Here is a 22,900-nt window from a genome sequence, read left to right as displayed (position 1 = left end):
AAGCTTTCAAATTTGTGTAAGGATTACCTAAAAGATATGCAATGTACTGAAGTGGTGTATTTCATATCCAAAATGTCAAAACAAAGAATCTAGAATAAGGATTACTATAGGTTTAATATGCTTTATTGAGGATAGATTTGGTTGCGTTAATTGTTTCTGGTTTTGTAGGACGAGTTGCTGGAACATTGCCGAAGTCAATGATTGTACGGTCACCATTAGGTCCGTCCACAATGGGATCATCCGCAATTTTGAAAGTAATTATAAATGTTTGAAAGAAAACCTCAGAGATTTTAACTTGTGTAGTAAATGGACTTTTTAGGATGCATTGGTCTGATCATTATTGTCGATTCGAAATGCAAATCGTGATGCGCTGTCAACTTAGCTTTTTTCTTCACTAATATTGTTCTTATAACTAGTGATTCGCCTCTAAGCCTCATTATTATATGAAGAAACATATTGATTATTTACGTCGAAAATTCCGATGGATCGATGAAATTGCTACGCCAAGAATTGAAAATTTTTTGTTGGAAGTTATTAAACCGTAACCAAGTCAATCACTGCACTATGAAGTCAAAAGACTTTCTCAGCTAGCAAATGTCATCTTTAGGCTAATAGCTGAATACTATGTTTAAAAGCACAGTAAACTGCTCAGCGAACAAAAATTTAGAAAAAAGGACTGGAGAATTCTTCCTTGTCTCCTTAACTACTTATAAAGTGTCTGAGCAAAAGTGCAGAAATCCTCTTCTCCAAAATCCAGTCATTTAATTTACTCAAAAATTTATGGAAATAATGCAGCTATGAAAAAAATAATAATGCAATAATGCAGCTCTATGACGCATTAAATTCGGCAGTATTCGGAATCTTAATTTGAATCCAGCACTTGCCAGCGCATAACTTCATGATGCTAACGGTACAGAATTTATATTAATCAACGAAGTGAAAACAACTCCACCTACCCAATTCACACACAAATTTTAAGCGGTTTTGGGTGTGGTGACCTTATACCTTTCAAAAACATCCGACTCATTAATTGTTTTAAATGTTACATTAATTTTTCCAAGTGTAATATCCATGTTCTCGTGCCGTTGAAATTCCTTGCCAAATACTATACGTTTTTAATAAGTCCAGATTAAATTATTTTGCTTTATTACGTCCTTAACCATCAACGACTACCGGAAACAGTGCTAAATCCTGTGTTAGTTACTAACACTTTGAGCAGTTGTTCTTATTCAAGGTTCACTCCATGAAGTTCACCACGCAAGCACACGCTCATCCTTCATCTTCGTGGTAGAAGACATTCTCGTGCCCGTTTAACACTTCCTGACAACTTACGTTCACTCTCATAAGCATTTACCTGCATCTCACGTAATATATCATATCCGTTCTACAAGCATGAATTGATAGCAGTGTGAGCCTATAATGCTGCCCTTTGTTTATGTTGCATGCTGCGTAGCACAACAGTTTTATTCTAATAGGTACTGAAGAGCAGACTGATCACCCTGTCAACACATGTCCACCACAATTAACGGCGCCAACTACCCGTGTCACGAAGCCTACGTACCTCATCCTACCTCAGAATTAGAAGGTCGTACGCAAAAGACATCGTCGGTCAAGACTCGACTTGCAAACAATAATTAGATGTAATTTTCCACAGAATCCTCACAAAAATTTTCATGCTTCGCTGTCTCCTTTGTTCCTCACATCTTCCTAAATCCTTCTGTCTCTATCTTTCTTACAGTCGTACACACTCTTCATATAACATAGTGCCTTCCATATCGGTATATTACTCGAAAAGCGCTCTAGAAGTGTTGCTTGATCGTTGCTTTTCGAGACGTTGGATGTTAAGTATGTCATTGCTGTCGCCCAACATAACAGTTCGCCATAGACGTCCAACAGTTCAGGAAGTTGTCCGAGATTTCGATGCATTTAACAAAACCGTGGATGAAGTTAGTGAGGAGAAGCGAGCTACTGGTGGATTCCGTGAGTTGCTTTCAAAATCTCTTCATCACCTTCCCATATTATTTGATAGGAAAATGCAAACATTTTCAAAAAATAATTCCTATTCATTTATAGCTTTTTCGGAAAATTAACATTGTAATCTGTGTGGTTGTCTTTAAATCTTACATTATACAATTAAAATTGACCGACGAAACCTTAGCTTAAAAACTGATTGGTCAGACGACAAGTTGTCGAGATGCGCATACTCGAATGTTTCTCTAACGTTATTTATCATGCCACTTTGTATCCAACCTTTTTTTATCAGAAGCATTTCAATGTTGAATGTGGGTCACATTCGATTGCAATACTATGGTTTTAGCTCAACTAATTAAGGGAAACTTGAGCAAAGACTCATCGTTTATCTAGTGCTAACTTCTTTGCTTGATTACTCCCAAGTAATAGTAATTTACAGTTGCAAGTTTATCATTCCTCATCATCGCAGCGCTGGTCTTTGGTGAGTTGCAGAATTATTTTTACGGTGACGAAGGACATTATTATAGATTCTCAGTGGACACAGCTTTCAGTGAGTAAGTAGAAAATTTCTTTTTCTTCCAACTGTACGGTTCACTCTTCATGCAGAAGTATCCGCTTTAGAGCGGAATTTAAAAATAGATTAGTTGCTTTTTCTTCGTAAATTCAGGCATCCTGAGTTGGAAGTGGATATGATAGTTGCAACTCCTTGTACAAATTTGATGGCACACCTTACGGGTACCGCGTCACACGAATTCAATTCTATGAATGGATTCAAGTATGATCCAACGCGTTTCGAATTTACGGAGAAAGAAGCGATGTATTGGAATGAACTGAAAAAAGTACAGCATCGTACTAAAGAAGGAACGACCTTGTTCAAGAGTCTTGATGAAGTAATCTATTCATTTCCAGGATATCACGCAGGTGAACTGTAGGAAAGAAAGTCGCATCCTATTTTTTCTAATTAAACATCTGCTGTACTACCACCGTCTTTTCCGATGGTTGCTACAAAATTTTTCGGTGGCAATTGGCCTTGGAAATCAATTTTCACCATATCTTTTTAAAAATATTTGTTTACTGAACATTGTTGATGTTCCGTAGATGACTTTTGTCAGCGGACGAGTGGAGGAGGGTTTGAAAACTGAAGCAGAAACAAAGCAACGTGAAGAAGCGCATGCGATACAGTTGCAAAGGAAGAAGAACCCAAAGCAATCCTTGGACGGTGGGACATTGATATTAATTGGAAATGGATTTAATGTATTTCATGTTGTTGCAAGTAAGTTTTGTTTCATCAGACTTCAAAAGGCAAGAAAGATAAAAAATCATAAAGTGCTTCGTTTTTGGTAGGCAGAATTATTAAATTTTTTCGGGTACTGATTGGAGTTAAAATAACGATAAAACGTCTTCTGCTAATTGATAGTATCCCAGTTCCCTTTTGAGGGAGGTTGTTATACTGCTAAGACGGAAAGCTTAATATGAAAACTGTGTCATTGTGGTACTACTATCAAGAAATCATACCGCAGCTTTACATGGCCTTTTTTTTCTTTGTTTTTCTGCAGAGGGACGTTCTAAAATCGTAACTTGGAACCAAAAAATTAAACTATAAATGCGTTTTCTTGGTTACAGGTAATTCCGAAAAGAATGAAGGCACCGCTTGCCGTATACATGGTCGTATGCGTGTTAATAAGGTCAAAGGTGATAGTTTTATTATTAGCACTGGTAAAGGCCTGGACGTTGATGGCATTTTTGCTCATTTTGGCGGAGTTTCTAGCCGTAAGTTTTTTACATAGATATACGTTCTGAAGTAGGGTAATATTTTTACTGCATTCTTCAAGTTAACTATTATAACTTATTATTTTGTCCATACAACAAATACTGTTCGTTGGCATCCTTCATAAAAACTCATTATTGGCCTGTTTGTTTGATTGATTGGTGGGATATTTATTAATGATTATCTTCATTAAACGAATCTTTTGTGTTATAGAGTCACTTTGAATGGTATACTATAAAATAATTAATAACTACGAACAAATGCAGTTATTTCTTTATAGCTAGTAATATTTCGCACCGAATTGAACGATTCAATTTCGGCCCCAGAATATACGGTCTTGTGACTCCTTTAGCGGGGATAGAACAGATTTCTGAAACAGGTCAGATTTAAGCTTACTACCATATATTTCACTTTGATTTTGTTTCATGAATCATTTCTTTCAAATTTTTATTCGTAAAAGCAGAAACTGCTTAAGAAGGAAATTTTAGTATTTATCAATGTAATTGTTTATGCCTTATATATATTTTCCTGCTAACCTGTATGGAACGTTCCAGTCTTATACCGGTGTTTTTCAGGTGTAGATGAATTTCGTTATTTTTTAAAAATTGTACCTACGAGAATATATCATAGTGGCCTTTTTGGTGGATCTACACTTACCTATCAATATTCTGTGACATTCATGGTTTGATTTTACATGAGTAATTTTAAATTTACTTTAAAAACATTTTTGTGGGGCAGATTTTAATTAATTTTTTTACGAAATGACTTAAAATCTGAAAACTCAATATCCGTAACATATCGTTTGATCGCGTTTATAACAGTCCTTTTTTAATATCTTTCGAGTGATGGTTTTCTGCTGAAAATTTTCAGATATTTTTCGTGTGTAAGGAAAGGCGTTTACTATCACAGTAATGAACTGAGTCCTATTATACAACTTTATATGTATTAGCGGTTGTTAAATATAATTTTGCAGAATCTATAACTTTTTATATATTAGTTGCTGTTAAATATAATTTTGCAGAAAAAAACGCCCAAAAAAGATGTACATAAGCATACAGCTATCATTATCCATTATGAATTTGCAGCAACAGTCATTGAAGTTAGGCATGTTCAGTCGTAAGTCTTTCATCCTATCTGGAACAGCACATGGATTCGTTTTCCTTCTTGCATTGTTTTATTGTTGCTGATGTTCTATAGCAAGAAATTCTTTGATTTTGCTAACTCTAAAATAAGGATTAAATAAAATGCTTCCAACACTAGTGATTATGTGGGGTAATTACAAATCAACAAATATAATGTGGTGTGTTGTTTTTTCTTTGCAGCTCATTGCTGCAAATGCTCGTACGTTTATGTTCTGCAGTTGGCGGAGTTTTTGCGACAAGCATTTTGTTGAATAGCATATGTATACGTGTTTCAACTGTTTGGACAAGTACGTCGAAAAGAGTAAAGAAAATCTGGTTGATCAATTCGCAGTTAGAGATTGAGTCACCCGGTGTTTTTGTTGACACTTAATCAATGGAAAAATGAGAACGTGATTGTTTAGGCTTAAAATATTACGAATCTGAGATTGCAGTTAAATGTTCAAACAAATGGTCAGCCTTAATTGTTAAAACCACTTTAATTTTTGCCAGCACTGTCAACAGTTGTTGTAGATTGAATCTCAAGATTTGCTGAAGACTGAATTTTCCTATAAGATTTGCCTTGCAAACACAAATTTGTTTCATTATTTTCAAGCAGAGATTCATATAGTACTGTAATTTAAGTAAGCATTACGAGAATTTCTATGGAGATCGAGAATATTTTTAGTTTTTAAGGTCTTGTGGATGAAGCTTGTTCTTATGGCCTGTGAAAACCGTTTAAGTTTAGTAATACCTCTAACTTCAAACCGATTCCAGTTATAATTCGTATTTTATCAATCTTTGCACGGTTGTTTGAGCTTTGCCTTTCTTCAATATTATTTTTCAGTAGTTGTATTTTGGTCGAGAACATCTATTCCGTGCAAATTTCTTCTTGGTTGCCGTCGTTCCTTCCATGAATTAGTTGTTAGGTATGAATCCTTTTGGTTTATATTTCCCTCTTTTTCTTTACAGTGCTGGTCTATAGGATAAGATAAATGTATTCCCACTTTTTTGTTGCAGGTGTTTGTTTAGTAATTTATTCGCCCTAGCTTTTCGTTAATATAAAGTTCCACCAAGAGAATGCGTAGCTTTGCATTAGAGCACTGAATTTGTATTATGCAAAGTACTGAGATTAAACAGGAAATGGAAGAAAGGATGAATGTATTCTGAAAATTTATAATTTACTTGAAAAAATTTATTTGGTGAGTTTCGTTGCACAAATTAAGTTTAAATGGATGTATTTGAGGCAAAGTTTGAAGCAAAATATGTAATTTCCATTGTATTAAATAGTGGTTTATTTCATCTCATTATGGTATCATCACCGATGTTCTGTGTATGTGTACTATTGTTGTATGATTGCAGTGTTTCGTTACGGGTTTTCCTTGTCTCACTGATGCTACTTTTCTGATGATTCATAATGATCAGTAAAAAATATCATTGTTAATTATAACGTGGCCGTTATACGGAAAACTTACCGCATAAATCACTGATAACTAATTTTTACTTTAATGATTGCTGTTTCCCCTATAAGTTTAGGGTCAGTGATCATGCTGCTGATGCTCTAAATTCTATGCAAGGGCCAGTACGTCTCCAGCGGGGACATTAGGATGTTTGAGTATTGAGGGCATTTCGTGAAAATTTCTTACCAGTTGAGATTGTGGTGTGTTAGAATATGATAGCTAATGTTATTTTATGGGGAAGCTACCTAAGATCATATGTTTATGTTATAGAAATCACCTAGTCTTTGCTTTGCTAATCTCATCAAAAAAAGATCGTCTCATAATGATCTTTTTTTGATGATCATTATGAGATGATCTTTTTTTTGATGAGATTAACTATTTTTGTTCAGTAGTCATGGCAAACGATTAGTTGTAATTTGAACAAGAAATTTTTAAAGTCTTCATAACAGTGATCTGCGGTTCGACTTCTGGAACAGAGGAAGATTATATACGCATGTGGGTACCTATGTAAATCAAGATTAAGAAAGAGCATTAAGAGTTTACTAACTAGCCAACTGGCATACTGACCACAACAGAAAACAAGCAGAAAAGTCACGGGGTCTTGCTTGTCGAAAAGTGAGTGAATCATTTGTAATTCATGCAGTATGTAATGTAATGGAGCAATAATTTTTTGTAATCATCCATCTTTAGCAAAATCAGATGAACTATTTGTGGTTCAATGGCAGTAAATATGCGGAGCATTTTCTGTGTCTTTAAGGATAGCATTTGTTGTCACAAATTTTCGGAACAGTTGGACTTGTTTCACCATTTGTATTTCATTCATTGGCTGGTACCCGTGTTGGTATTTTTTTAACAGAATGAGAAGCAACTTAATTCTAAATAAATCTGTTGCATTTAAACGGCATGATAAATATTGTAATTTAGACTCTGTGATATTTCTGGTAGCTATAGCAATGTGAAGCACCAGGTTAGTGAAGTCTCATGTGTTACCATACTGGAGGAGATATTATTAAAGCAGTATGTTGTTTTTCATTATTCATATGATTAAGGAATTTCTTGGAGTGAAGAAATTATAAGCACTTTCACATCGTCATTTTCACTTGGCTTTTTAAAACCTATTCCTGTTTAAACCTATCCCTTTTCAGGTGCAGGGAATTGTTTCGAACAAACTGAACCAGTTGGAGCGGATTGAAAGGTGATATCGTTACGTTCATTGGTGTGAAATCAAGTGGGGGGAATACTGCGTATGCGTTTTGCTTTTCTTTTAATTTGCAGATTGCCTGCTTGAGAGGTTTTATATTTTAGACAGCCTCGTGTAATTCAATTCAGGTATCCCTCCCCATTTATCCATCTACTTCTGGAGAAAAGCTAATAGACTTAACAATATTAAGCATCAGCTGAATGTTCGGTCAAAAAAAGGAGCTATCATGTCAACATTTGATTGTTAACAATTTCATTCAAATAATCGATGCAGTGAAAATATAATCATTTAATTGGTTTTGTCAGTTGCAGCTATCCATATTAGGTTTCTTTTTTCTTTTCCATGAACATGATCAAAGCAACACTTTTAACATCTGGTACACTTCATAAAATCAAAAGTACACCTCATTAAATATATGAAATCAATCCAATTAATATTAATTCTGATGTGTCATTTCTTACACTCTGTAGAGGAACGGAAAGAAGAGTGCATATTACTTTTTGTTTTCGTCACGCAAGTACTTTCCTTACCATGCCCTGTGAGGTATTATCGATCTTTTGCTTTTGTTCAAGTTTTCGAGTACTTGTTCACTTTTCTCAGCTGTGTTTCCAGCATCTCTCAATTTTTACCCGAATTCGATCTGTGTAATAGTCAAGATTTTACTTTCTTCTTCCTTCCTGCTAGGCATACAAAAACTATTTAGCGTGTGCAAAAAGGATATTATAAGAAAAGCCGGTTTGACCTTCACCACGTATTTCGTCAACTTTAATCTTTTTAATATTTTTATAGAGATGAACTCGAATCTGATTTTACAAACCAAGAACATAAGAAGTTTTATGTGTAAGCAAAAGTGTAAGATGAGACAAGTGGAAACAAAAAGATTTGTATCACTATTTCTTGCAGAAAACATGGTATTTCTCGTAACCATATTTTTATCATTTCAGTTGCTTCATTTTTCTCCTTGTCTTAAAATATGGGTAAAGTAGAAATATCAAACTCTTCGGAAAGTTTCGCGTAAGTTTTTTCGCCGTAAGGTTTTTTTTTTTCTTGTGTGCTTCGTTCAGATCAACTTGGGATTAATCAGTCTCGGCGTAATGTTTGCGAAATAAATTTACTATCCATCCGATTTTTACTGTTGTGCACATTCTATTGTAAATTTTAGTTTAAAAAAAATAATATGGTTAATTCCTCAGGTACTTACCAAAAATCATAAATGGCGGAATTGCTGGTATGGTAGGTATAACATGCGTTTTTCCAATTGATCTAGTGAAAACTCGTTTACAAAATCAAAGAATTACTAACGACGGGAAAATTCAGTATAAAGGAATGTGAGTTAATTTTTCGTCTCTTGTCATGCCTTATTTTTCCATTATTGAATAAGTATTGTAAGCCGCGTTTCATTAATATTTAAATTAACGGTTCACTAAAAGTAATTCTATCTGTCTTCTTATGAGTTTGAAATTCAGTGACTTTTGATAATCTTGTTTTGAAACGGAATTTTTTTCAAGAGTCGATTGTGCAGAACAAACGTGGCGTCATGGAGGAAGAACTATTTTTGCAAAAATACGAGGGATTTATTCTGGTATCGGAGTAAATTTGTTACTTATAACACCCGAAAAAGCTATAAAGTTAGTCGCAAATGATTTTTTCCGATTCCACCTTGCTGTACCATATCAAGAACAGTTACCTGTAATGAGAGGGATGATAGCTGGTGGTGGAGCAGGATTTTGTCAGATTATCGTTACAACACCAATGGAACTTCTTAAAATTCAAATGCAGGATGCAGGAAGAACAGCAGGTCTATTTTGTTTGGTTACTTCAAAAAGTTTTCATTTGTCAATCCTTCACTTTGAAAGTAGTTCGATTTAATTATTTCGACTTTTTAAGAGTAGATGAAAAAAGATTGATTAAGGTCAAACGGAACCAAAAAAATTATCTGCGATCGGTTTGACAATGGATTTGTTAAAAGAACGAGGTATTTTTGGCCTTTATAAGGGCATTGCTCCAACAATGGCTCGTGATGTCTCATTTTCCGTCTTATATTTTCCATCATTTGCACATCTGAACAGTTTGGTTAGTATTGTCTTTCATTCTCAGTAATTTTTGTTGTCTCTGTTTCTTATCAACATTTTAGTAGTTTTATTTTATTTTATATAATTTGTACTTTTCTATTTCTGTGAATATCATTTCTAGGGGCCTCGTTCTAGTGATGGAAGCGGAGGCACTGTATTTTATGCTTCATTTTTTGCTGGTTTGGTAGCAGCTGCTTTCAGTTCGTTTGCCATAACGCCATTAGATGGTGGGTTTGATAGATCCGTGTAAAACTACTACAGTTCTTTTGCAAAAGTATAAATTTTGAATACCAAGTTGTGACTAATTTATTCAGTTCCTTCTGGGTTTTTTTTTGGATTTTGGTCGTGGTTTTTTTGATTTTTTTTTTTGGTTTTTTCCTGGAAAGTGGAGAGTTGTGTCGTTCTTCAAGCTGTGCAAGGTATTATAGATTTACCGCTGACTGTAATGACGTCCGTTTGTGTACTATCTCCTGATGTAGTCAATTACACTCTATTTACATTTTTATACAAACTGACTAATAATGCCGTTTGAGATTTCAGTAATCAAAACGCGCATGCAACTGATTAGTCGTGGTGAGGGTGAAACAGAATATCGGAACATCCATGATGCTTTCATGTATGTTTCTGCTCCCAGTGATGTATTCATTTTTTTGATATTTTTATTAAAAAAAAATATGTACATTTTTTTTAAGCAAAATGATTTTCTAGGAAAATATTACGACATGAAGGCCCGCGAGCGTTATTTAAAGGTGCGGTATGTCGGATGTTGGTAATGGCTCCGCTTTTCGGTATTGCACAAATGGTGTATTATATAGGAATCGCAGAATTTATCCTTGGTATTCCAAAGACTTCCCATTAATTTATTTCTGTTTCTACTTAGAATGCGTCTCAGTTCATTTATGCATATCTTATTGTTTCTTTCTTGCAATCCTATATTATTGCTAATATTTCTCGAAAAGTCAAGTAAAGATCGTTGAGCTTGTTGTGCACAATAACTACTTGCAGTTGGTCTTGTTTATAGGTCTGGCTAATGCTATTCTTAAAAAAAAAAGAAAAAACAAAAAAAATAGCAAAACGGTGATATAGATCCATGTAATTGCTGCATATGAGTTTGTCGAGTAATATTACTCGTTTTTCACAGATTTCACTTTGTGGTGATAGCTTCTCTTTGTTGAAGTACCTCACAAGTAGCATAAGAGAATATGAAGTGAGACTTAGCACTTTCAACCCGTTTATGCACTCTAGCTTGCAATATTTTTTGTATCTCATCTTTAGTTAAGACATAACTGCTTATCCATTTATGCCGAATAATTTCGATTTTCATTATTGTACTGAATCTGCTCGTAACTAGTAAGCCTATATGGAGATGGTCGAGAGATATAATTTCGGCATCATGCTAAATTGTTCAGTTCTAGATTCAAAATCTTTTGAAGAATAAGTCCTCAACTAAAAATTGATTTTTAAGAAAATTTATAATTTTTCTTGAAAAGTGTGCACGTTTAATGAAAAGATAAGCATGTTCGAATATAATACGGAAGGATTAGTTAATAAATAGGGTATAGTATATCTACTTTTTCTTATGTATAAACATTTTAAGATACAATTTCGAAGGTGTAAACATTTTTTTTCTTTTGCAAAGGGCCTGAGGGATGAGTAAACGATTTTTATACGTTTTCGAAAGATTGATATATGATTCATCAAAAACAATATTGAGTGGACGTGATGAACCACCGTTCAGGTATTTTTATTATATAAGAGTTAGCGAAGCAGCATATGTTATGGATGTATAGATGGAGAAGACCGAGATGCAATTAATGGGAGTAAAAACAGTCCAGTGTTGTTAATAGCGCCGTTTCAGACAAACAACACGTGGTAGTTGCAAACAAATGTTACTGACTTCTGCTCTTTTGATAATAATAGTTGAAGATTCACCGTGAGACAACGGTTGCCTTTATTTTTTTCCAGTTAGTTTTGGTAAAGATTGTTACGTTTATGATTAAACAAGATGAATTAATAAACCCTCCTAGAAATCAGTCTTATGTCTAGTTTCAATCCACTTTTTGATTTTTGGTAGTTCCATCATTCGATCCTTGAAATAATTCAAATGTGTTAGTTGATCAACTAAGTTTGGAAATAGCGAACCTAATCACGCATAACATTTTCCACTGGTGTCAGTTGTAAAAATTGGGTCAGTAGCCTTTTAGGAACGTTAAAAATAATTGTTTATGTTGAAATTTTTAAACGGAAAGTCCACTTTAGACATTTTAGGCATGAAATCCAACCTACTTTTGCGAAAGCACTTTTTTATGAAGATCTATTCAATTCTTTCAATGCGTATTTCAGGAGTGATTCCTTATTTAAGAAATCCAACAAATGTAAAACTTTTATATGAGCTGAAAAAATGCAACAGGAAATCGTCTCGCCTATTTTTTTGCCAACAAAACCAGTGTCGTTCTTGGCCAGAATATCTTCCAACCGTCTGGATGTTGGAATTAGATGCTGCGTTCTAAATTCAGCCATTAGTCCCTTCTAAATAAATAACTAAAAAAATAAAGAAATGTGCGGAAGATTTTACAAGGATCTAGAGGCACTGTTGCATTGCTTGCTTTAATTGCAAAAAGTATTAATGACGTGTTTATTAACAGTATCTCATCTGTAATCAATTCTAAAACAAATGGTTGTGCTGAAATTGAAGGCAACATTTTTAGCAGCCTCTTCATATTTAAACCGAGGCGCAATGCATATGTTGTAAGATCTGTTGGTAACCAAACAGTTCTTCTACCTGGGTAAATTCCCGTTCATTTTCTCCAGCTAGATGTTTAAGTTTTCTATTTTAGCTTAGTTGCAAAAACTGAAGGTTCGAAGTTACCAAAATTTCTTGGAAAGAATTCTTTTGGTTAGCCTTTTGTAAAAGAATCTGAACCTTTGCGATTTCTAAATTCAATGTGATTACTTTGATTCACATCAAGATTAAAAACACAGAAAACTTCAAACACTAAACATATGTTTGATTTCTTAAACAATGCAAAGCTAACCAAACTAGGCGATACAAAGTAACAGCAGTAGTTCGAGATAACATTTTACCACCTACTTTCAGAACTGATACTTGTTCAAATGGTATTTTTAAATTAAGTCAATATCCTCTCAGTAATTACATAATTTGTAGTAATGATGATCGCAGGTTTCCCAACAGTTTGAATTGTTTTTAATAACTTCATTCACTAACCTGGCTTGTATTTGTGGGACCAATCCTCTTTTGATTCGAACGTCTTCATAAAGAATCCCAGCTTGTGGAAATGTCAGGCGGTTTTACTCTTTACATCATATCAAAATAATATAACTTCTAGGATGGAATTTCTTTTTCAGTCAGTAAAAACTCTAAAACACTAAAAACAGTGAAAGTTGATTCAAAAGAAATTGTAGAAACATTTAATAAATTGAGCTACTCGATCTCTAGTTCATACTTGAGTGTTAGACATAGATGACGTACTAATTATTCAAATCCTCTCTACAATTATTTCAAAGCATATGATTTGAAAATTGCTCAAATTGTACTTCTTTTTCGCACCAAAACACTTGAACATTAGTCTCTTTTAGAAATTTAAACACCAGCTGATATTCACGGCTAGCATTATCAATTTAAGCAATTACCACAGAATAAATTCTAAGAAAATTCAATTTGAAGAGAAAATAATATGGATATGCAAATTAAAAGCTTTTCAATACTTCATGAACAATTATTATTTGTTCAACTCCTTCAAGATCCAAGTTGCAAGACTAAAAGTCTTTCGCTTACCTCAAGGTTCTAAATAAAAGCAGGCGAGTCAAGAAGAATGACAGAGTAGTCTCCCACACATGAAAGCAAAGAATTAAATGGAAGGGTGATGAACTGCAATGACCATAAATTTCATAAATTGAAAATCATAAAAAATATCAATTTTCGGCGCCATTCAACAGTATGGCTAAGGAGTGAAATCCTAAACTAGCCTGTCGTTGATCTTAAAATGCCCCTTTTTTGTCTCTATTTCTCCTTTCTCAAAACATCGTACCATTAACAACTTAGAATCGTCCGCAACTTTTTAAAATCTTGTTACGTTATATAACATGAACGGCCTAAAATGCGTTATATAATGCAGCCAAACTCACTTCCTACCAATCTCGCCTGCCTCATAATCAGCAAACTCAGAAACTTCCAAACATACAAATTAAGATAATGAGTAAAGTGTTTGTTCTAGTCCACTCCTGTTGCAAAATAGTTCGTACTATTATCTAGTAGCATTGATCTTTGCAATTCCTACCCGAATGTGTAATATGTCAGCGAGAATATTTGGACGTGATGAAAAACAAAATAAAACAAACTTCCAACTTTCTGAAGTCGAGAAGTGCTCATAATTCCCATTCCCCGTGCAGAAGTCAAACGTGGAAAGAATCCCTCAACACAACACTGCCTACCCACCAATCCTCCTTTACAGTATTTCTTTCGAAGCAATTTACCTTCAAACGGACTGAATACATACCAAAAAGAAGCCTAATCGAATAGTTGATTGTGATCTGTTGTTCAGATATAACATAATGGTTACGGGAAAGTTTATTAGCAAGAAAGACAACTTGGAATGCGCAACACTAAACTCGTTTATCATTCCGAAATCTTGTTTATGGGTTCCTTTCGCCACATTTGAAGAACTAATGCGAAGAAAAAACGGTACAGTAACTCAATAAGATAAGCAGCTTTAGCTACGATCATGATTAAAGTTTATTAACAAAGTCTAATAATAAATCCATCAAACTCTAACAAAGAGCAAACGATCATTAACAACTAATTTCCATTTAAATCTTGATAGATTTCAAATACACACATTTACGAAAACATATGTAAAGAATGGCATATCGAAGAAAATGCAAAATTTTATAGAAACAAGCCTTACAGCTCGTTACTATAAAGTTTTGTATTTTGTTTTGTTTTGTTTGCTTTTTTTTTCCAATTAAACAGAGTAATCTTGTCATATATTAAACTAATGCAGCCAGAGAAGAGATGACCATTAATCTTATTAATACCTGTACTGCGCCAATCATGAAGTCTTTTCATTCAAAAAACTATGCTGAAAAAGCTAATGACTAAGAAGTATTAAAAACAACAGAATCATACAAAATCTGATTACACCAATGTTTGAAATAATTCAGCGTCTTAGCTATTAAACTTATAGAAAGAAATCAATAAATACAACGAGTCTAAAGCTATACTAACTTGATGAGAATTATTTCACTTCCGTCAAAAACCTTAACTGGTGGACCAAAATAATTGACACCTGATGAAACATAGACATATGTTCGTGTAGCCTTATCATAATAAAGACCACGGAAATACGCATTCCAAAAATACACCACCGGTACGAAAACATACATCTGTCCGGCATGTGTGTGACCTAAAAAGTTTGGCAAAATACAAAAACATTTCAAAACTGGTTAGCACAATCATTCTCCGCACTTATTAAAATTAACGTTAAATTTAAATCTTAGTTATTAGTTGAAATTAAGTCGTTAAAATTAAAATTAAATTAATTAAAATTAAACCGTTGAAATTAAATCAATGAAAATTAAGGAAATTAACGCTATTCATTACTAACCTGACAGAATAAGATCAATATTTTTTGCGGTTTCAACGTCATTCAGTATTATGCGAACAGCATTAGGTTGATGAATGAGCATAATCGTTGTGTCATTTTTTTTGCATCCTCGTAACGCTTTTTTGTAATCCATTACATGCCCAGCAAGTCTGCAAAATCTGAGCAATCTTTTGATACACCCTCGAAACGTTGCTTCCCTACCTCCACTTAGCTCCACTTTTTCCTACCTCCACTTGCTTCCCTACCTCCACTTTCGAAACGTTGCTTCCCTACCTCCACATAGTTATATTATACATTATACATACAAAGCCATTATTTGTTCTATGAGTTGCAATTAAATTACTAGATGTAAACCATCATCAATATTGTCTAGTGAAAAAAAATACCGAACATAAACAATAAAGTGAACATAACAGCCAACGAGAAATGAACCTAAAATTTTAAAACATGATTGGTAACTGCAGTAACCTTGAATGTTCCGCAAATAAATCATCGGCTCCAGCAATGCAAATTCTGGAATTTCCAACCAAAATCTTCTTATTTTTGTTATGGAGAGGTATGATTTCGATTTTCTTTAAAAATACGAACCATTCATCAACATTTCCATGAAGGTATTCATGATTGCCTATAACTGGCACTCACTTCCCTGCCTTCAAATAATGATATAACAACATCATAAAGTAGCCCTTCCTGATGCTGAAAAAACTGAAAAAAATTAACACACGCAGTAGAAAAACTCTTTATATTTCAAACGTATATATCCTTCACCTGTAGCAAAATATATGCCATATTTTGAAGTTAAATTCATTAAAGGGTAAGCAGCTTTTTTCAGATTGTGGACAAGACCATCTGCAAGGTCGCCAGATATAGCTATCACATCTGAAAAAACATTCATGGACATTCATAGACAAAAAACATTCATTGAGACGATACTGTGCGGAAAATTCCACATGGTCGGAATCCGATGAATGAAAAAAGACCAATATACCTGGTTTGAAAGGGTTTATAACATCCACCATCTTCTGAATTTTCGAGCACCCAACAGTTGGTCCAATATGGAGATCAGATAAAAGAGCTACTGTAAAGCCTTTTTGCGCCTTTGGCAAGTTTTCGATTTCGACTGTAACATGACGCACAACGGGTGGTAAAAAAGCAACCCAAAGGCCTGCTAAAACGAAAACAACTGCCAATACAACAGCGAAAAGACGATTTGAAAGCTCATTTGAAACCAGTAATCTGAAACTTACACAACCGTGGTTTACTTGCAGTAAGATAGATAAGTTTTTTATAATACTATAGGAATGAAATTTGGTTTTCAAAGGAATTTGTAGCATAACTCATACGTGATGAAAAAGACGGTCTACGGCTAATCTATTTATATATAAAAAAGATAGGCTTACTTGTTTTTAATAGTCGCTCGAACTCGTAGATTTTGTGTAATTTGTTTTTTTGTAAGTTGCAAATTTCTACTTGTAGGAAACTTATAATAATCATGAATAAGGAAGATTACCCAACACTCACTGCGGAGAGATTAAACCCATAAGAATGAATCCTTATTCCATATAACATGACGTTAACAATAATGATCCGACAAATAGAATAAAAACCTCAAAATTTTGAAGTATTTTGAATTCATACGGAGTATAAGACGGGATACCGATTGTATCAATAAAAAAATGAGTAAGAAGAATACAAGATGAATATAGACTGCAACCGACGTTAAAGCAATCATTGCAAGTACATTTGGTTCTTTATCAATCCAAAGATAGTAAAACACCGAACACATATGTGCAAGAAATAACAGAAGAACTATAGAAGCCTGAAGTTATCGTGTACGAAAGTTAACAATCATTCAAAGTACAGCAAGCCTCGTAAACTGAGGAAGTCCCCAAGATCAATGAATAGTTTTGTCACACACTCCTACAAGTCTCAAATGAAAGTGCGAATAGACACCATACACAGTCCTATCTGGGCAACCTTTCATGCCAAACCACTTCAATTAATCTATCCAGTGATTAGACTATCTGCCCTTCAACACTCTTGAATAATCTTCAGTATTTTCAACATTTACCAGCATAACGGAAGGACATATTCGGAAAATCCCACCTTTAGAACATTTTGAATACAGACTGTTCGCCAATATTTACAGACGGGTTGTAACGGCAAATCACCCAAAACACTGCAAATTTTGTGTTGGAAAACAAAGATTAAAATTGAAATATACGATACAAGACTTATCAGAAGTAATCGGACTTTAAATTCCTGGAAATATGGAAGAACGATATAAAAGAACAAACCCATCGACAGCTGGAGATAAATTCCACCAAATAAAAATTGATCCAAAAATCATAACAAACTGTTGCAAAACAATAATATTTAGACGGGTCATGATCATATAAGATACGCCCGTTAGAAAACATTTCAGCACAAAAAAGGTCGCCTGCGACAGCAAAAAAATAAAAGAAGAATCAATAATATCCTCCTCATCTTTATTATATTTTAATTCGTCACGTACATCTAAAAGCACAGTAAAAATTGCTAGAAAATAGTGTGGTGTAAAGTAATGTGATTATAGATGAGAAAAAGCCAATCCTCATAATTTAGGACGAAAGGTAAGACTCCACAAGAAATTTTCGCCACGAGCAGCTCACTTCTACACTTTCCGACAACTCATAATAGCAAAGTCTCAACAACGCAACACCTCGCAGACCCCTGTCGTTACGCGAATGTCGCATCCTGCAGATATGCTACAAGTCATGAAATGGGAAAGACTGGAAAAGACTTATTGTGGTACGCGATGTTGTTATCAAGGAGCGGGGAGGATGTTAGGGGCCTATGTGGTGATGAAGTTTGCGTTATGGGCCTTTGATGCAGTTATTTAGAAATGGAACGAACTGTGGATGTGATATGTGATCCGAATCTTCGGATGCGGATTACTTTGAATATGGCGGCGACTCAGGAAGTCAGCCCAGCAGTCCCTATTAATCGGTTGGTTTTTGAGTTTCGTTCTTTCCAACAGTTATAAGCTACTAGTCATGTTTGAAAAAACGTTAGATCTTATTTTATATTCAATTATATCGTAGTATGTGGCCCTAGACACTGCCAATTTTCGTTCTCGAATTCGAGTGGGATTTCTGGCGATGTTATAACGCTGGGAATTATTACTGCGCATAAGTTTCGCTGTTATAGCTCAGAGTGAACTCTTCTTATCATTTAAATAAGAAATTAAGTAACGCCTAGCCTATTTTTTGGCAGAAAATTCAGCTGTTACTACTTCAAAATTTTGATCTGTCATCTCTTCTCCTAATCATGTCAAAGTATTAGTTCCACTTTTTAAACCTTCTCGTGAAATTGTGTCATGATTCTTTGATAAGTATCAGTTTTCGGTTGCGGGATTCATCATATTCCTTTATGAATATATTTGGCAACTTCGTTTTGTGTAAAGGAGTATTTTAAATTTAAATACATTTTGAGAAAAGGAAATATAAATACATGCTTCAGTTGCCTATCTTCCTTTGTTTTCCGCTAGAAAGAGCATGATAGCTTCATAATTACTGTTTTATTTGCCACCTTGAGTTTGCATGTTATGTTCATGTAATTTTTTTTTCAGTTATTATCGAAGTCTGAATGAAATGTATCGTGTTGCTGGCTTTTGTATAGAGGATAAGGATTACGAACGAGCATTTATTTACTATATGCGGTTTGTGAGGTTTGTTCTCAGTTTCTTCTCGGAAGAGTTGCTTCTGGGCAGTTGTTTAGCCAGCATGATGAAACTAGCAAAGATCGGTATTTTTTTCATTTTCTCTTATCTTCATGTCTTGTTAGGTCTACCCAGTCCCTCATTATTCACGCAAAACGTCATTCATTCTTGTCTGTTACTCAAAAATAAATATAATGATCCATGTTATTTTACGCTACTGCAGCTTAGCGGTCGAAGGTTTACCGAAACACAAACAGTACAATGGCTTTTCGTCGGCTGAAAAAACCAAAGCAGAGGCAGTGCTTCGGGATGCTTTTGTAAAGGCGGAATCGTTGAAGGAACGCCTAAAAAAGACGTATGAGGAAGAAGCAGTTCTAGCAAAACAGAGTGCGGAAAGGACTATTACCGATGTATATTTTGATTTCTTCAACAGTTGTTTAGATTTCCAGTTGGAATCATTCTTTCATTTATGTGATTAGATTTGTGGAGTGTAAGCCACTTTCTTCCATGTCGGAAATTGTATTTCCTCATTAGTTATATGTCGCTTGCAGAATGCAGCTTTGATTGGGAAAAAAGATGTATCTTTGGTTCATAAAGTTGTAACACGCAGTCGGTTTCTCGAAATAGCTGATCACAAGAAGTTAGCTTCTACAGCAGTTGTGTTCGATAGCAGGTTAAGCATTCTTACAATTTATGAAGTCTCCCACTGAAATTTAATTTTTTCAGTTATTGGGTTTACTTGATTATGCGGAAATTTCTGTCAATACATCCCATGAACATCTACGATATATTTTTAAGGATTGTAAGGACATTGATATTTTATTCGTTTATGCTTGACATAATTTAGTCTTCAGCAATTAAGTTAGGACCTGATTTAATCAAAAGATTAGATACATGCCTTGCGTTTGCTGTTCTCATCCATTCGTTATCTCACAGAAATATTACAGCTTCCAAATATCAACATTATTCTCTTGACATTGTTGATTCTTAATTCACTCTCAGAGTTGCAAACTGGGAAGTTTCATTTCATAGTAATTTATATGACTATTGAAAGTAATAGGAAGTTCTTGAATTAAAGTACCGCAAATTACAGATTCGTGGATCAAAATCGTTTCAGTGACCTTTCTTTTTGATTTTAAGATTTATTCGATGTTGACTGATGTTTCTATGCAATTCAAAATTTAATATAATTGTTACATCATAACATAATCAGGGATCTCGCTCGTAAGGAAGTTGTCGTTGCGGGTGACCTCGTGGAAAATTTTGTGCGCTTGGCACAAATTAACACGAACCGTAATGTGGAAACATGTGGGATTTTATGTGGCTCATTGGTTAGTTTGAATCAATCCCTTATTTGAATTTCCTTTTCTTAGTCTACTTTAGAAAAGCCATTTCATACATTTACTATAGTGATGCTCTTTTAAATCTGGATTTGCTTATGACATTTTAATGAATTTATTACTGCTTAACTTGATGACATGATCTATTTGAATGTTGAGTTTCCTCTTCCATGGTTCAGACTTGCTAAAGTAAGAAAACAACTTTCTAGTGTGCCTGAATTGCATTTAATATTACTGAAGGCGTACCGCATATGGCACATTTGGATAAAAATGGAATGTACACAAAGGTGTAGAAAAATTTAGTTGCTCGAAGAAATGCGTTCTATAAAGTTACTTTAATTTCTTGCTCTCTTCTTGGCATCTCTTTTTGGTTTCATTGTTATGGAATATTATCTTGATAAACATTTAAGATCAGCGGCGGAGTGTGTCGTATAACACATGCCGTGATACCAAAACAAACTGGCGCTGCTGACAGCTGTGACACGCACAACGAAGAGGAAGTATTTGCATATCAGGATGTCAACAATCTGATTACTTTGGGATGGATACATGTATTTTTTTTAAAGTTAACATATTTTTAGTAATCAGTCTTATTGGTTGAACACAAATGTAAATTATTTCTTACTTTCTTTTTCAGTTTAACACTTCAGTTTATGCACTGATAAATTTTTATTAAATCACTTTAAGCTTTTAATTACCTTGACCGAATCGAAAAATTTCCGCCGTATGTATTATGTTAGGGAATTCCTTATCGGGTTTAAATGGTTTAAAAATACCAATCTCTTAAAATAATGTGATGGATCTTCGAAAGCAAAATAGATAATGCGAAGGTTTTACTTATTTCGGATATTACCAGTCCAATTTATCCTATATTATTGTATTGCAGACTCATCCATCACAGACAGCGTTTCTTTCTAGTGTTGATCTTCATACGCATTGTTCCTATCAGCTAATGTTGTCAGAGGCTGTTGCGATCGTCGTTGCGCCAAAATTCAATGAGTGAGGTTTATGTCATTCTGAAGTTGAGAAATCGTGTTATTTGAAATGAAAATCTTCCTGTCTCATTTGTTGACCGGTTAACTGAAAGACTAAATAAGAAATTTGTTAGACAACAATAACTCTTATTTATTTTAGGGTGGGTATATTTCGTTTGTCAGAACGTGGTATGAAAGAAGTTGGCGGGTGCCGCAAAGTAGGTTTTCATCCACATGAAGATTCTGCAGCTCTGTTTTTTTATTGTCATGACGTACGTTTCGAAAATTCGCTAGCAGCAGTTGTTGTTGATTTGCGATGACTCACCGATTATTTTTGGGTTATGTGGATGAAAAAGATGCGACCTGAATCGTCATTAGTTTTACGCTGATGTTCTTCAAATTGTAAATTTAGAAGTTATCTATCTATCTATATATGATTTTAATGATAATATTTAAAATGTTCTTTGAGACGACTAACAAGAACACTACGAAAATGTATTTTTACAGCACATTTTTAATTTCTTGTGAATAATGAATTAATGGCTAGATTGTTATGATCTATTTGTTTCAAAATTTTACAAGTTCTTTTTTCTCAAGATTTTCCAAAGTACTTTGTATACATTTTGTCAGACATTTCTAAATTTAGAATAAATTTTATGGATCTCGCACACAGTTCATCTTGAAATAATATCTACAGTAAATGTTTTTTACTTTGTACACGATCTTCATTCTTCAAGGTTTATTAATCACAGAATTCTGAGACTTGTATTCACGTTTAGAATAGTGTTTCCTGACTTTTTTCTTTTGAAATTTTGTGTGTGTGTGTGTGTGTGTGTCTGCGTCTGTGTGTATTATTTCGGTATGGATTGACCTTTTGATTTTTCGTTGCCTTTGTATTCCTTTTCTATGTTTTTTAGTCTGCTTGTGTATATTTGTTTTCTTTATGAAAATCATCTATTTTAATTGACTTTACTAAGCATTGAATTTAATTGAAAAGTTTGCTGTCTACTTAACACTAAAAGCTCGGAATTTCTGTGCACTTAATGAGAACCCAAATTATCCAAAAAGAGACGGAGTAACAACAAAATATTCATTTTATAGAGAAAATAGATTTGTTGTAGCTTCACTTAATGACGTTTAATCGTATATCAAGAAGTGATTTCCAAAGAATTCTTATTCAAGTTAGGACTGGGATAACCTTGCACGTGTGTTACTGTGGTTTTTGAAGTAATTAACTGATGATTAACTGAAAGTGATTTAAAAATGTATGGATTATCAGATTGACGAAACTTTTAGTTATTTCATGGGACCTATTGGATATCTTCACATTTGCTAGTTCAATAACGCGATGAGGTGACATAAAATTATGGAACAAAAGTTCGGTTGAGGAGTGAATAAAATACCGAAAAGGTTTAGGACTAAAGCGGTTTGTTGGATGCCGGCACTATCAGCTGTCGAGTTTCGGTCAGTTAAGGGAAGGACAGTTGCGCTAAGTAGCTTTTAAAACACACTTTGTTCGGGTGTGTTTCCACCCTGTTGTACTAGAAAATTGAATTGGTTCACATCTATGACACTAGTAGCTCCCTTGTCTCGGATTTTGAAGCTGCGGTGGTATTTTAACCGCTTTTCTCGCAAAATTTTTTCTCTATCTTCTTTAATTGTTATAATTCTC

General features: G+C 34.2%; 4 protein-coding genes across 5 annotated transcripts; 3 read left to right on the top strand and 1 right to left on the bottom strand.

The window, feature by feature from the left end:
- The first annotated feature begins 1,764 nt into the window (after positions 1 to 1,764).
- LOAG_17836 lies at positions 1,765 to 5,283 on the top strand. Of its 2 annotated transcripts, XM_020450500.1 has the most exons (9): positions 1,765 to 1,980; positions 2,411 to 2,525; positions 2,639 to 2,861; positions 3,070 to 3,244; positions 3,595 to 3,741; positions 4,020 to 4,118; positions 4,315 to 4,421; positions 4,761 to 4,855; positions 5,062 to 5,283. In XM_020450500.1, the coding sequence occupies exons 1-9, from the start codon at positions 1,839 to 1,841 to the stop codon at positions 5,249 to 5,251; spliced, it is 1,293 nt and encodes a 430-aa protein (XP_020305820.1). In that variant the 5' UTR covers positions 1,765 to 1,838; the 3' UTR covers positions 5,252 to 5,283. The 2 variants fall into 2 exon arrangements, with proteins under 2 accessions (XP_020305820.1, XP_020305821.1); XM_020450501.1 differs by lacking the exon at positions 5,062 to 5,283 and having other exon boundaries at positions 4,761 to 4,884.
- A 1,591-nt stretch (positions 5,284 to 6,874) lies between these two features.
- Positions 6,875 to 10,549, top strand: LOAG_17835 (calcium-binding carrier protein Aralar1). The gene is made up of 8 exons (XM_020450499.1): positions 6,875 to 7,561; positions 8,463 to 8,532; positions 8,712 to 8,846; positions 9,027 to 9,316; positions 9,431 to 9,591; positions 9,712 to 9,817; positions 10,131 to 10,206; positions 10,299 to 10,549. Exons 2-8 carry the CDS (start codon positions 8,492 to 8,494, stop codon positions 10,447 to 10,449), a joined length of 960 nt encoding a protein of 319 aa, XP_020305819.1. The 5' UTR covers positions 6,875 to 7,561; positions 8,463 to 8,491; the 3' UTR covers positions 10,450 to 10,549.
- Positions 10,550 to 14,825: 4,276 nt separating this feature from the next.
- On the bottom strand, positions 14,826 to 17,603 carry LOAG_17834 (hypothetical protein; the record flags this gene model as incomplete). Its single annotated transcript, XM_020450498.1, has 8 exons — positions 14,826 to 15,013; positions 15,215 to 15,363; positions 15,683 to 15,839; positions 15,983 to 16,093; positions 16,203 to 16,450; positions 16,933 to 17,033; positions 17,321 to 17,393; positions 17,512 to 17,603. 8 exons carry the CDS (start codon positions 17,601 to 17,603, stop codon positions 14,826 to 14,828), a joined length of 1,119 nt encoding a protein of 372 aa, XP_020305818.1.
- Positions 17,604 to 17,999: 396 nt separating this feature from the next.
- On the top strand, positions 18,000 to 21,772 carry LOAG_17833 (hypothetical protein). The gene is made up of 8 exons (XM_020450497.1): positions 18,000 to 18,202; positions 18,825 to 18,923; positions 19,138 to 19,324; positions 19,466 to 19,587; positions 20,128 to 20,245; positions 20,665 to 20,805; positions 21,141 to 21,253; positions 21,389 to 21,772. The coding sequence occupies exons 1-8, from the start codon at positions 18,099 to 18,101 to the stop codon at positions 21,546 to 21,548; spliced, it is 1,044 nt and encodes a 347-aa protein (XP_020305817.1). The 5' UTR covers positions 18,000 to 18,098; the 3' UTR covers positions 21,549 to 21,772.
- The last annotated feature ends 1,128 nt before the right edge of the window (positions 21,773 to 22,900 follow it).

This window comes from Loa loa, assembly GCF_000183805.2.
Source record: "Loa loa unplaced genomic scaffold supercont3.135, whole genome shotgun sequence".
Classification (NCBI taxonomy): domain Eukaryota; kingdom Metazoa; phylum Nematoda; class Chromadorea; order Rhabditida; family Onchocercidae; genus Loa; species Loa loa.
This window is presented reverse-complemented; position numbering and strand designations above follow the sequence as displayed.